This window comes from Pimephales promelas, chromosome 18 (assembly GCF_988280905.1).
Source record: "Pimephales promelas chromosome 18, fPimPro1.hap1.1, whole genome shotgun sequence".
In the NCBI taxonomy this organism is placed as follows: Eukaryota; Metazoa; Chordata; class Actinopteri; order Cypriniformes; family Leuciscidae; genus Pimephales; species Pimephales promelas.
Window position 1 is genome coordinate 32,120,369 of NC_142786.1, and position 14,562 is coordinate 32,134,930.

Consider the following 14,562-nt stretch of genomic DNA (forward strand, 5'->3'; position numbering starts at 1 on the left):
AATCGTGATTAATCGCATCCAAAAATAAAATTATTATAGAAATTATTATAGAAAATATTTAAGAAATATTTGCACGTATATATATATATTGATACAAAATTAATATTATACATAAATATAAATATTTGATATATTAATAACACATTTTTCTTAAATATATATATATATATATATATATATTTATATATATGCATATGTGTGTATTTATATATAAAAAATAATTATACACACAAATATTATGTAAACACAAACTTGTATTTTGGATGCGATTAATCGCGATTAATCGTTTCACAGCCCTAATATATCTGTAAAAGATGTTTTGATAAATAGTGACATAAGTATTAATACATATTTTGTAAAAATTCCGAATCTATATGTAAAATAAATGTTAATTTGAAGTTTTTATTTATCAAAGATTCCTAAAACAAGCAAACAAACAAAACACACGGTTTCAATTAAAGTGTTAAGCAGCACAACTGTTTTCAACATTGTGTAATGAGTTATAGTTTAAAAAAAATAAAAACTATAATTAATTTTAACATTATAATTAATTAGATCAATATGTTTAAGTTAGATATTTTTGTGAGTGGCAAACACAGAGACAGTAAAATGTGAATATAGTGGTTTGATAAACGAAACTACGGTACGTTACACACACAATTAAATTAAGCGAGGATTGCAAAGAATCAAGAAAGTGGAGAAACGTAAAGAAAGAGGGAGAAGAAAAGAGAATGGCAAGATATCAATCAGTTAATGAGAAACATCAGGGGCCAGTTGTTCAAAACATTTAATCTGGATCAAAATGATCCGGATTTGGAAATCCCATATTTTTTTCCTATCCAGGATCGGGTAATCCGTCTTACTTTTATGCCGGTTTTTTTTACCACAGTTTTCAAGATTACCAGTTCTCTAAATGGGACAATATCACAGCAATGTAAATAACAGGTAGAAGAGCCAACATGGGGTCACGTTTCTTATTTTGAGACAAAGCACTAATGGGGACAAGATCATTTTTTATTTTATTTTTAGTTTACTATACTGAATAGCTTAATTGTTAGCATATATCACTGTTACAACAGTTACACAAGTCAAGTGTAAAATATAAATATAAAAGTATATACACTAAATGATACAAATTTGACCAATTTTAAAGTTTTACTACATTTTCTTCCTGAAATCCACCTTGAAATCCTACCCCCTGTTGGGATCAGGATAATCCTGTTTTTTGGATCAAAGTTATCCAAATCCCACTGACAAGTTTTGAACAACACAAACTGAAGGTTTGATCCAGATTAAAACTAGGATTGGATTCCTGATTTCAGATTCCTTCTTTCCCTTTTGAACAAGCCATTTTCAAGATCTGATACAATCCGATAACCAAAATCCGATCAGCTTTCCTTTGAACAACCTTAAAGGGGCCATCTAAAAGCTGCAAACGGGTACTTGCATTGGTTTTGGCTGCTGAACGAGTCCAGATGCAGGATATTCGAGAGATTCTTGATGATTCAGGAGTGTGCTGAAGCATTCGTTCTTGGGGTGGTCCAACGTTGAATCCAAAAAAGTTAACTTGAAGATGAAGTTGCCAGAAGAAGATGTTGTCTAAAAGAGGTTGAGCGAATACTGATACTTTTAAGGAACCTATCCGTTCACACCCATCTGGTGAAGTGACCAATGTAAGATGACCTGGAGAAAGTTTTTGTTCATCTTATCTCCATTTGCATGTTCATGGTGGCATGGAGAATTTGGTTACATTAACAAATGAAGAGTTCAGATGCAAAAGTCTCTAAATGCCATTTGAAATTTTTTTCTTTAATGATGATTTTTATCAAACTTGTATATTTAAGTTCAGTAATTTCACTTAAAATTGCCATTTAAGTGAAATTACTGAACTTAAATATACAAGTTTGATAAAAATCATCATTAAAGAAGAAAATTTCAAATGGCATTTACAGGCTTTTGCATCTGAACTCTTCAAATATTCTGATTGATATTCATGATATTTATGTTGCATGGCAGAATTACCAGGTGTCTTGAGAATTTTTTTTCTAATTTGTCAGATGTCCTTATATACATATGTGTCTTGCCAGTTGCCACTATTGGGCAAACAGGTCTGATCCGTCATTACTAGTACAATTAGCCTGAACATTTTGGGTAAGGCAAGGCAAGGCAAGTTTATTTATATAGCACATTTCATACACAGTGGCAATTCAAAGTGCTTTACATGGAAGGAATTAAAATGATCAAAAGAAATCAGAACAATTAAAACAGTTTAGAATAAAAAAATCATAATAATAAAAATAAAATACAGTAAATAATTAAAACAATTTAGAATAAAAAATAAAATGAAGTACAGTAATAGTCATTTTATTTTTAGGTAAATTAATAGGTAAATGTGTAAGCTAGATTTAGGTCTACATTTTTTTTTTTTTTTTACATCTTCATGGACACCACTCATGCGTTAATATTTTTCCTTGTTATAATGTGCACTGAAAAAAAATAATATGCTTATCTAATCAATAAAATTGTGGCAACATATTACAAGCAATATTATTAATTAAATTGTACAAATTAGAATTAATTAGAATGTTAATTTGATTAACTATTACTCAATTCTAATTTGTTCAATTTAATAAATAATATTGAATCTTTGTTATTGATTAGATAAAGCATATTAATTTTTACAGTGTGATTTGCAAAAATAAAAACTGCCGCATCTGTGTTGATGAGATAATTGTTGTGTTATGGTTCAAGCATGCGCGCTTAAAATCACATTATGAACAACACCAGTGACTTTAGACCAGGTTTTTTCTGGTCAGTGGCACAATTGTTTTCTGGAAGTGTAAAATAGCACCAGGGAATGTTTACGCCGAAATACGCCTCCTTTTTGCGCAAGTTCATTCCCTATAGTTTATGCGCCGGGTGCAAAATAGGGCCCCGAATGTGTAATTTCTAACACAATTATGATCCTAAACACCACATGCACTATTCTACAGTGGGGCAAGTGTACTTGATCTCTGCATCAGAGCTGTACTGTATTAGGACTTAGTGTCAGGCTTTTAGAATGGCCAGTGCTGATTAGCTACTAACAGGTTGTAATCTCTTTACTTGTTCTGAAAGGCACAGTGTTTAGCTGGCCAAAATGTACACTGGGATTTCCACAGGACCATGCAACATTTCCATATTAAAGTTTGGGAATTTTCTTTTCCCCTCATGATGCCATAAGCTCATCTCAGTCATATACATGACCTGTTAAGAGACATCGGTCTCAAGTAATCAGTCTTATGTCAAACCTGTTGTGTAACAGGATTAACACTACCTGTTTGTGGTGGCTTTAAAAAGTTGCTGCACAAGTATGGTACTTTTTGTATTAACAACAACAGTAAGTGTACTGTAATCTTACTGGACTTTAAATTTACAGTAAAGAACATATTTCATTAACTGATATAACCAAGATGCATTTTGTACCTTTGTAATACACTGACAACCACAATAAAATAAGTGGGAAAGAGCCACAAAAGCCAATATAATCTAAGCTGATAGATACTTACATATACAGTTCATCAGACAGGAAATGGAAGGCCCAGTCGAACACATTGCATTGTGGGATATGGTGTTCTATGCAGTACGCCCTGGTTGTATTGCGTATAATATTGTGAGGAGTGTGCAATCTGTATGCAGAAATAGTGAATAATATGGTAGTACTCCTCCTTGTGGATATGTGTATCTCAAGTTAAAATGATGTTGGTAATGTAAAGCTTCTCAAATGAACATTGCATTAATTGTACACTAGGTCAGGTGTTTTTTATGAACCATCATTTGCAGGATTTTAAACGAAAGGTCTTCAGATTAAAGATTAATGCTATTTACCGTACCAAAAGTCACGTACAGTAAGGCAAAACAGTTATATTTCTCTCATTACATATGATTTATTCTCTTTTTTGTTTAAATGTTTCATGTTTATATGATTTTTATATTTATATTGGTTTATGTGTGTCTGTGCGTTTTTTTTATTTTATTTTTTATAATCCTCTACATATTTTTTGGGGCTGCCATTCTTCTTTATTGATCTCATCATTTTTATAATCTCAAATCGGATGATTTTAAATGTTGAATTTGATTAATTTTGTATCAAAATATATATGTAATTCACAGTAAAATAAAGTTTATTCTAATAAAAATATCTTGATTTTAATGACAAAAATCTGAAATCGTCTGCAGTGGGTTTACAGTCCTGTGTGACATCTCCAGCACAGAGAAACACCAACATTACAAACGTCATAAACTTTCATTTTAATAAATAGAGAATCTTGTTTCTGCCACAGAGTAAACATAACACAGTTGATTTGGACTTTTTATCTCACAATGCAAACTTTACAATAATGGGAAATAAAGATATAAACTCTCAATTTGGACTTTTGTCTTACATTGCGAGTTTATACTTTGGAATTCTGTCTAGTTTTTGCAATTGCGAGTTTATTAGACCTCACAATAGCAAGAAGTAAAGTCTAAAGATATAAACATTACAATTCTGATCTTTATTTTTTGCAATTGTGAGATATAACCTTGCAATTGTGAGTTATCTAAGTAACTTAACTAAGTCTGAATTCTCTGAATTCCAAGTTTATATCAGACTTTATAACCTGCAATTGCGAGAAATAACGATATAAACTTTTCTTTTCTTTTTTTTCTCACAATTGTAAGTTTATATGACATTCTTGCAATTGTGAGATATATAGTTGTTGTCATTATCGGGATTCTTGGTAATTATGATCAAAAAAGTGTGTGAAAATAAATGTCAATTGTCTTTCCCTGAAGATAAGCTAATGAATGCGTGTGTGTGTGTGTGTATGTGTGTGTTGGAATTTAATTATACACCACAATTAAATTAAATCTAATTGGCCTCAATCATTGGAACCCCTTGAATTTCTGAATCTCTGAAGAATATTACTATTAATATTGATTATATTAATGATAATAATGAACATATAATGCATAAAATAGAGTAATAATTGTGAGTTATAAAATTTTCCACATTTTGAGATGTAATTGCAAGAAAAAAAGTCTGAATTGTGAGATAAAAAGTTGATGTTAACTTATTTATTACAATTCTCCCTTAGCAAAGTCATAATTCGTAAAGGTCCAACTCACGCTAAAATCTCATTAAATGGCATTCATATCATTATTTGTTTTCTTACTTCATTATGCCATCATTTAATTTGTTTATGACATTTTTTTTTTATGTCTTATGTTTTGCCCAGTGTGTGTGATGAGCTGTTGAACATATCTTTTTAGGGAACCTCCTAAGGAAGACACAAAGCCTCAGCCAGCTCAGTGAGTACAAGCACAATTTTTCTTTGAGCTTTCAGTCTTCCTTCTTCACCCTTTGCTGTCTATGATACATCCCTATGACTGACCTATGATCAGTTATTTGGCTTTATGATGTTCTGTAGTTGAAAACTGAGGACTAGTACTTACAGGTCTAGAACCCTTTCCCCTTTTGATTTACTAAAACGGTTCATGCTTTCTCATCCTACTAACCTTTGGGTTGTACGTTTAATGGCAAATCCGTGTTGCTGCAGTGACCCATGTGTCCATGTAGTGCTCCAGTATACAGAACTACTGTCCTCTTATGATTCAAACTCACCTGCTTTTATATTGTGGCTTCTTTCTCCACCCTTAGTTTCTCTGATCACTGATCTATTGCATTACACTCTTGTTTTCCAGTAAAATAACATCAGTTCACTTGGTAATCATTTGAGAAGTAAAACTGAAACTTTTTTAAGAGACTATATCTTTAGACTTTTTTTGAAGCGTATAGTTTTTATAATGCATTTTGTATAGTTTTTATAATGCATAAATATTTTTACAATGTAATGACTTTTTAGTTTTCATGACATGCACTACTGTAAAAAGAATTTGGGGCCATTTTTTAAATGGTTTTGAAAAAGCTTTTACGTTCACCAAGGCTTCGCTTATTTGATCAAAAATACATTAAAAAGAGTATTGTCATATATTCTTACAATAAGTGTTTTCTATTTGAATATATTAGATGTAATTTATTCTTGTGATGCAATTGCTGAATTTTCAGCATCATTTCTCCAGTCTTCAGTGTCACATGATCCTTCAGAAATCATTCTAGTATTCTGATTTTCTGCTCAAGAAACATTTCAGGATTGTTGATTATTTTCAGGATTGTTTGATGAATGTTAACCCTCTGATGGTCTTCGTTTAGGAGTCACGTCCTGAGCCTTCCCGGTCAGAAGTGACCGGACACCTAAAAATGAAACTTAGTAAAAAACAATGCAATTTACTTTTCTTCTATAATATTTATTCTTTTTAATTTAGTTTTTTGAGACAATTTGATTGGATTTATTAATATTTATGCAATATTTATGGTCTATTTTTGCCATGGAAAATATTTTTCTATTTATATATTATTTTTTTCAAAAAATTATTAATGCAGTATTTTAGTTTAATATAGAGTCTAGGCCTTCAGAAAAAAATAGTTTTTGAAGAAAATTAGCACCATCTGGTTACAGTATAGAGAAAAAGCGTAGAACCATGGTGTAACCACTAGATGGCATGTACAGCTCTCTATGGAGAGGCATTTGAATTCCCCAGCTATGTTTATGTTTATAAACACATTTACTTTTTTTTTTTTTTTTTTTTTTTGTGTGGGGGATTTGAAATATATTTAAAACAATCTCAAAAACGATTTCTTATTTAAAAAGATTGTGAAAAAAAAAATTTGGTGAATTTTTGTGGTTTTGGAAATTTCCCATTCATTTCCTATGGGTCGGTCATTTTTGATTTTTTTTAATTTTTTTTTTTACGACCACTTAGCATGCTCGGATCATGACCTCAATTTTTTTTGTATTCACATACCAAATGCCAGAAAAGTCACCAAGTATCATAACCTTCCAATGAAGCTGAGATGTTATTCAATTCAAAACAGGAAAATGATTCGGTCAGAAGTGACCGAGGACCATCAGAGGGTTAAATTCAAAAGAACGATTAAAGCAGCATTCAATTATATGTTTTGGGATTCAGTCCCACAAGGTGAATGCGATTTCACCACGTAAAACATCATTGATGACCCTGGAACAAGTTAATGTCACGTTAATGTCAAGTTTAGGCTCATAGCAGTGGTTAGCAGCTTCTACACCATGATTCTGATTCACATTTTAGGGATAAGTTAGGGCTAGGGTTGGGTTCAGAGGCAAAGATTGGGTTAGCACTATGTTTTTAGACAGTAAAGTTGTGCAGGATCAACAAAAGATTGACATAATCATGGCGACCAGTCCTACAAAATGCAAAGAGTAAACGGGACAGAGAGAATGGTTCTTGCCACTTGATGTTGCTATGCTTGTCTGAACAGGTGGAACCCTTTCAGTGGAATCACTGAGCTGGTTAGTAATGTTCTTCAGCCCCAGTCAAAGTCCCCCAGTGAGGAGGAGCCAAAGCCGTAAGTACAGCGCAGGGGCTTCACTTCATGCCGCTGACAGTAGCTAGTTCCCTTGTCCTGTGCTATAAAATCCTTTACCTAATTGGGTGTTCATGGGCAAAAATGACTGGGTTTTTAAAATCGCTGCTTCATGCTATCACCAAATATTGCATTCAATCTTTTTGCCAGCTGATTGATTGATTCAATATATTTCGAACTGATTGATCGTAGGCCACATTGATCTGAGCTTATAAACCTCACAGTGTAAAAAAATATTGTTGGTTTAACTTAAAAAAAGTAAGTAACCTGGTTGCCTTAAAATTTTAAGTTCATTGAACTGGAAAAAGAAGGAGAATGATTTAATCATCAGAAACTCAAAATTAGATGTTATCTGAACTAAATAAATTATTTAAGTTGATTTGACAAAAGAAAAATGTTGTGATTACTACACTGTAAAAAAAAATATATTGTTGGTTTAACTTCAAAAAGTAAGTAACCTGGGTTGCCTTAAAATTTTAAGTTGATTGAACTGGAAAAAGTGAGTTAATACAATGAAGGAGATTAATTTAACCATCAGAAACTCAAAATAATAAGTTATCTCAACTAAATAAATTATTATAAAGTTGATTTGACAAAAGAAAATATGTTGTGATAACAAATCTTGAAAATATATTTTTACAGTGCAGTTTGAGGTGAATAAACTTGAGTGAACTTTATTCACTTTTCACTCTTTTTTCACTTGTAAGGAGTTAATTGAAGCAAAAGGGATAGTAATCTAAATAGTAAAAATTGTTATCTAATTTAAATTGTGACCAAAAATGGAATCTAATGTTTGTCAATAACTCATTTATAAGCAATTTTTTGGTCACACTTTAGATTAGGGTCCAATTCTCACTAGTATTTCATTATTAACTATGACTTTTGCCTCAATAAACTCCTGCTTTATTTATAGTAAGGTAGTTGTTAAGTTTAGGGTGTTGGGTAAGATTAAGGGATTTAGAGTAGTGTCACTCAGAATAAGACATTATTATGTGCTTTATAAGTACTAATAAATAGCCAATATCCCAGTATGCATGCTAATAGGCAACTAGTTAATTGTGAGAATTGGACTCCTTACTCTGAAGTGTTACCCGAGTCGGTCATTTTTGACCTGGAACATCACAAGGGTAACAAGGTGGAAAAAAAAATCCCAAAGTTGTTATGCATTTTGTGAGCAAAGTCAGTAAGTTTGTTTCCAATGCGAATTACAAGCTTTTTTAGGAAAAAGAAAATCAGTTTTGATTGGGTCTTAACTTGTATTCTGGAAAAAGAAAAGTGGGCCAAGCAGAACTGGTGTTATAGTCTAGTGGGTTCGATCCTCATATCGTTTGTCACTACTGTAGTAAAAAAAACCTCTGGGTTCAAAAGTACTTACATGATGTGGAAGTTACCATGTACAAACAGATAAACCCCTGCTAACAGTGTGCATTTCATTTTTTTTTTTTTTTTTTTGAGGACCATTTCATCAGTCTACAACACAACATGTTCAATCCATTAGCCATGCGTGACCGATGACAGCGGATGTTCATGTACTCTTGCGGAGAGACAATGTCAGATATTTTCAGTGTGGACATGTTATCGATTTTCCAGGGTTCAAACTGAATATCATGATTTGTAGTGCATGTACAGTAAAACCCATCCCTGTCATACTTCACTGTTCCATGCAACTTAAAAACAATGGAAAATACCCCCTAGATCAATATTCATTTGATGAGTAAGTGTTTTCTCTGGATACATTATTGATTATTGAGTCTGTCTGCATTAGATTTGGATCTTGTCAAACTGGAATGCTCTCTTATAATCTTACGAGTCTTGTTAAAGTATTAGATGTATCCTGTTAATGTTTACTGTCATATTTTTAATATGGTTTGACTGATGAATGTAGCATGGGTGGAATTAACCCAGAGTTTAAAGCCTATATATATGCTGTGCAAAAATTAATTGCGATTAATCGCATCCAAAATAAAAGTCTGTGTTGACATAATATATTTGTGTGTGCTGTATATAATTATTTTGTATATATAAATACACACACATGCATGTATAAATTATTAATATATAAAATTTATATTTACATAATATAGATTTTGTATTTATATATATATATATATATATATATACAGAATTTAAGTGCAAATAATTCTTAAATATATACATGCATGCATGTATTTATATATACAAAATAATTATACACAACTCACACAAATATATTATGTAAACACAAACTTTTATTTTGGATGCGATTAATCGCAATTAATTTTTGCACAGCCCTATATTTTTTTTTTGCCAAACAATTAAAGTTTTAAACGCTAAAAAGTGATCAGTTGACTTACTTAAAAAAAGTGAGACCCGTTCCCTTAAAATTATTACATAAATAAACTTCATGCGTAATTGAAAAAAAATTAAGCTGTAAACTTCACAATTCCACATAACTTAATTCTTTCAATTATGCATGACGTTTATATACTTAAAAAGCAATGAAACCCATTGGCTGTAAATTTTTATGTTGAGTCAACTGTTCACTTTTACAGTTGCAAAAAAACAAAACTTTTTCATATTTTTTTATATATATAAAAAAACATTTACTTGTACTTTTCATGAAATGGGTAGAAATAAGTGTTATTTCTATTATTTGTACACAATTACAGCATAGCATTTTGAATTGGTTCAAATCATTTTAATTTTAGTATTTTTTAGGTGCTTTTGCAAGTTCAATTGTTTTTTTTATATTTTTCTTTTTATTTCAGTTTTAGTTTTATCATACATTTATTAATTTCAATTATTTACCAAGGCGACATTTCTGTTTTCATTCTATGTTAATTTTTATTTTATTTCAGCTTTATTTCAATTAGCAAACGTTTTTTATTCTCGTTAGGTAGAAATTGGTGTCTTATAAAGCAATGAAACTGCAAATCTAACATTAGTTGGAGAGTTATTTTGAGACTACAGCAGGAATGAAAATTCCTAACCAACTTCATGATTGAAAAAAAAAGCATAGTTGGGTGTAAGCACATGAAAAAGCCTTCTGATCCAGTTTTGGTATTGTTATCCATATTGAAAAGACATAAGTTTAGACATCAATGAACTACTACAAAATTATAAGACTATAAATAATCTAAGAATATAAACAACCCATTTTTTTTCCATTTTACAATTATTTAATTATTTATTGATAATTTTATAATTACTAATATATATTTTTTACTGAAAAGGCACCCTATTTGTGTAACCAATCTGGTCATTTTTCTTCTTTTTATTTGCAATATCATTGCCGGTTATGCTGCTGAACATAAAAGCATTTCTTGGCTGAATTATTTTCATATTCCTGAACAGTTTTGCATAAATTTACATGACAACAGTGTTTTGGCGGTCTGAAAATGCAAACTTTTGAAAATGGGTTTCCAAAAACACCATTTATAATACACCATAATACACCATTTTTAATCATTTTCATGGATCTGTGTGGACGGGGATCGTTTAGACAACGTTGTCGCCTGTATGCAAAAATCCCAAAGGAGAAACATTTCAGTTTTAGAACATTTTATGGAGTAAACGTACCCTCATACTGATCCAGGAACAGCACTTCCCACCTGACTCTCCTCCCCAAATGTAAATCAAGACAATTACAGGAAAATACTAAAATGAGCCGAACCTAAATGTGCCTCTCTGCTCTCCACAGGAAGTTGCACCAGCAGTTTGAGATGTATAAGGACCAGGTGAAGAAAATCGGTGAGGAGGCTCAGAAGAATCCGGAGCAGAAGGGAGACTCGCCCATCTGTGGGATCTGCCACAAAACCAAGTTTGCCGATGGCTGTGGCCACGTCTGTTCCTATTGCCAAAATAAGTTCTGCGCACGCTGTGGAGGACGCGTCTCGCTCCGGTCCAACAAAGTACGTCTGAACCCTCACCCTGTCTACTGTATTTGGCCTTGTGTCTCTGTATCTTATGCTCAATTTCGACATCTTTCAGATTATTTTTGTGAAATGCTTAAAATTTGTAATACAATAATTAAATTGTGTAAGATAATTTAAAAATAGATTTTTTAAAGACATTTAGCATTCAAATGTACAGCAAATAACACGCTTTTAATCATTGTTAATTTCTTTTAAAATCAATATTCAATTTTTAAGAAGTGCATGATCATATGAATACAAAGTTGAATGATATTTGTAAGCATTTCAATGTATGAGTAAACATGAACAAACACATTATCTCAATACTATGTGAATATATATATATATATATATATATATATATATATATAGCCTTAGTGAGCATAAGACACTTGTTTCAAAATAATAATAATAATAATATTAATTAAATACTTTAAATATGTTAAAATTACTTAATTAAAATGAGTTCAAGCAACACAATTACTATACATATAGTTCTAACTTAATTTAATTGTGTTCAATCCACTTAAATATATTTAAAATTGAAACTTAATCCATTTGTGTTGGGATTACATGAGTCATTTTCTCTTAACAGAAATTGGGTGAATGATTTTTAGTTCCCAGCATCCCTTGCATATAGCTGGATCAGGAGAGTAAATGTTGTTAAAAAGTTTTGTTACTCAAAATAACAGACTTTAATATATTATGGAATCTTTTCAATATATTTGAACTGAAATAACTAAAAAAATTAAATAAATAAAAAAATGAGTTAAACTAAAAATAGATTTAAAATTAAAAAATTATGAGAAATTAATTTAGTGTAGCCTCTTGCCTTAAAAAAGTTATTGTTTCTAAAGAAATAACGTTTTTATTTATTTTTAAAAAAAAATTTATGAAACCAACAGGCTGTTCAACAATGTTTCCACTAGTAGGCGTCATTGTCCATTCAGTGATTCAGCCCTTCCTCTGTTCCTCATGTGTTTGTGATTTCAAAATAGTTCATAAGATTTTTTATTTTGTCTGACTGGAGTCATTCGGTGAATCATTGGAGTTTAGACTTGAATACATGAATCAATAATAATATCACAGTACATTTCCCTCTTTTCCCAATCTCTTGCACTAGGTCCATTACTCCAGTCTTAATTGTCACACGACACGATCCTTCACAAATCAATTCAATATGCAGATTTGCTGCTAAAGAATCATATCTTAATATTATCAATTTTGAAAACAGTTTTGTATCTGCTTGATGTTTTTGTAGAAAAATGAGATCCTTTTTCGAGAAAAAAAAATAGAACAGCATTTATTTAAAGTAGAAATCTGTTGTAACATTATAAACGTCTTTGCTGACACTTTTAATGAATGTAATGCGTCATAGTGAATACAAGTATTCATTTACCGACTCCAAACTTTTAAACGGTAGTGTGTATTTGCATTTTGACATTTTTCCATGATATTTTTACGCATTTTACTGCAAAAACACTAATGTGGAAAAATATGATCGTGAGATACACCATATACAGTGCCTTTTTACTGATTTTTCATTTTAAAATGACAGTATTGTTATATATTTATTTTTACATTTGGAACAAGGCAATCTTTTCTCTTCAATTTTGGGATGAAATTCAAACAATTAAAATTAGCCCACAAGGCGATTCAACAAGTGTCCTATCCACTGAGCTTTGATTGTGCTATATAACCTCAGACAGTTGCTTTCTGCATCCATAGAGATTATTTACATCCTAATTTGTCCGCCACCTGTACTCTTTGCCCTCTTAAGAGTTGAAGAATGTGGAAAATAACTTTACTGCTGGTCAATTGTTAACCAGCGACTAATTCACTATTCACAGCTCATGAATGATGAATGATGTGCATAATGCATAGTGTTTAGTGAGGGTGCAGCAGTAGGAAGATCTGTACATGCTTCTGATGAGATAACACTGTGATAAACAACACTTGTATACAGTCAGAGCGTACTCTGCTTCAGTTCTTGTTCGTCTTTTCAGGTGTCCCACAAACAGTATTGCGGGTTTTGTTGAGATCTCAGCGTTAGCTTCTTATATCAGAATATGCAAGACAGCAAACCAACCATATATACATGGTAGTTCTATGTAAACTTTTTTATCTGCTTCTCTGCACTCAGAAAAAAAGGTACAAAAGCAGTCACTAGGGCTGTACCCTTTCAAAAGTACACTTTTGTACCAAAAGGCTGCATATTGGTACCTTAGTGGTACATATTAGCACCTAAAATGTACATATTACCAACTAAAATGGACATATTAGCTCCTGAAATGGACATATTAGCACCTAAAATGTACATATCAGCACCTGAAATGTACATGTCAGCGCCTGAAATGTACATATTAACACTTAAAATGTATATTAGTACCTAAAATGTACATATTAGGTTCTAAAATGGACATATTAGCTCCTGAAATGGACATATTAGCACCTAAAATGTACATATCAGCACCTAAAATGTACATATTAACACGTTAAATATTAACACTTAAAATGTATAGTACCTAAAATGTACATATTAGGTTTTAAAATGGATCTATTAGCTCCTGAAATGGACATATCAGCACCAAAAATGTACATATTAACACCTAAAATGTACATATTAACACTTAAAATGTACATATTAACACTTAAAATGTATATATTAGTACCTAAAATGTACATATTAGGTTCTAAAATGGACATATTAGCTCCTGAAATGGACATATCAGCACCTAAAATGTACATATTAACACTTAAAATGTACATATTAACACTTAAAATATATATATTAGTACCTAAAATGTACATATTAGGTTCTAAAATGGACATATTAGCTCCTGAAATGGACATATCAGCACCTAAAATGTACATATTAACACTTAAAATGTACATATTAACACCTAAAATGTACATATTAGCATCTAAAATGGACAAAAGTTTAACTTTTGAAAAGGTACAGCCCCAGGGACAGCTTTTGTACCTTTTTTTTCTGAGAGTGTGGTTTGTGATAATTTAGTTTGATTTGTTGCTTGAGATGGTTATATGGATGGTTTTATATTTGATGAATTGTGATGAGGTATTTCTAAATCAGCGAGTGTTTTTCTTCCCATGGTGCACAGTGAGTGTGGAGCTGTGTGAAGTCAGCTGGTGTTGGGGTGTCATGGACACCGGCGCTGCTGTGTC

At 31.4% G+C, this 14,562-nt stretch overlaps 1 protein-coding gene across 7 annotated transcripts in view; it reads left to right on the forward strand.

Annotated features, from left to right (window-relative positions):
* Positions 1-14,562, forward strand: part of rims2b (regulating synaptic membrane exocytosis 2b) — a 123,241-nt gene that overhangs the window by 2,884 nt on the left and 105,795 nt on the right. For 5 of the 7 annotated variants that reach the window (XM_089122564.1, XM_089122556.1, XM_089122557.1 and 2 more), the window contains exons 3-5: positions 5,293-5,331; positions 7,379-7,465; positions 11,163-11,373. In XM_089122564.1, the coding sequence (XP_088978690.1) occupies positions 5,293-5,331; positions 7,379-7,465; positions 11,163-11,373 (337 nt within the window). The remainder of the gene's footprint in view (positions 1-5,292; positions 5,332-7,378; positions 7,466-11,162; positions 11,374-14,562) is intronic. The other 2 variants (XM_089122560.1, XM_089122561.1) reach the window with 1 other exon arrangement.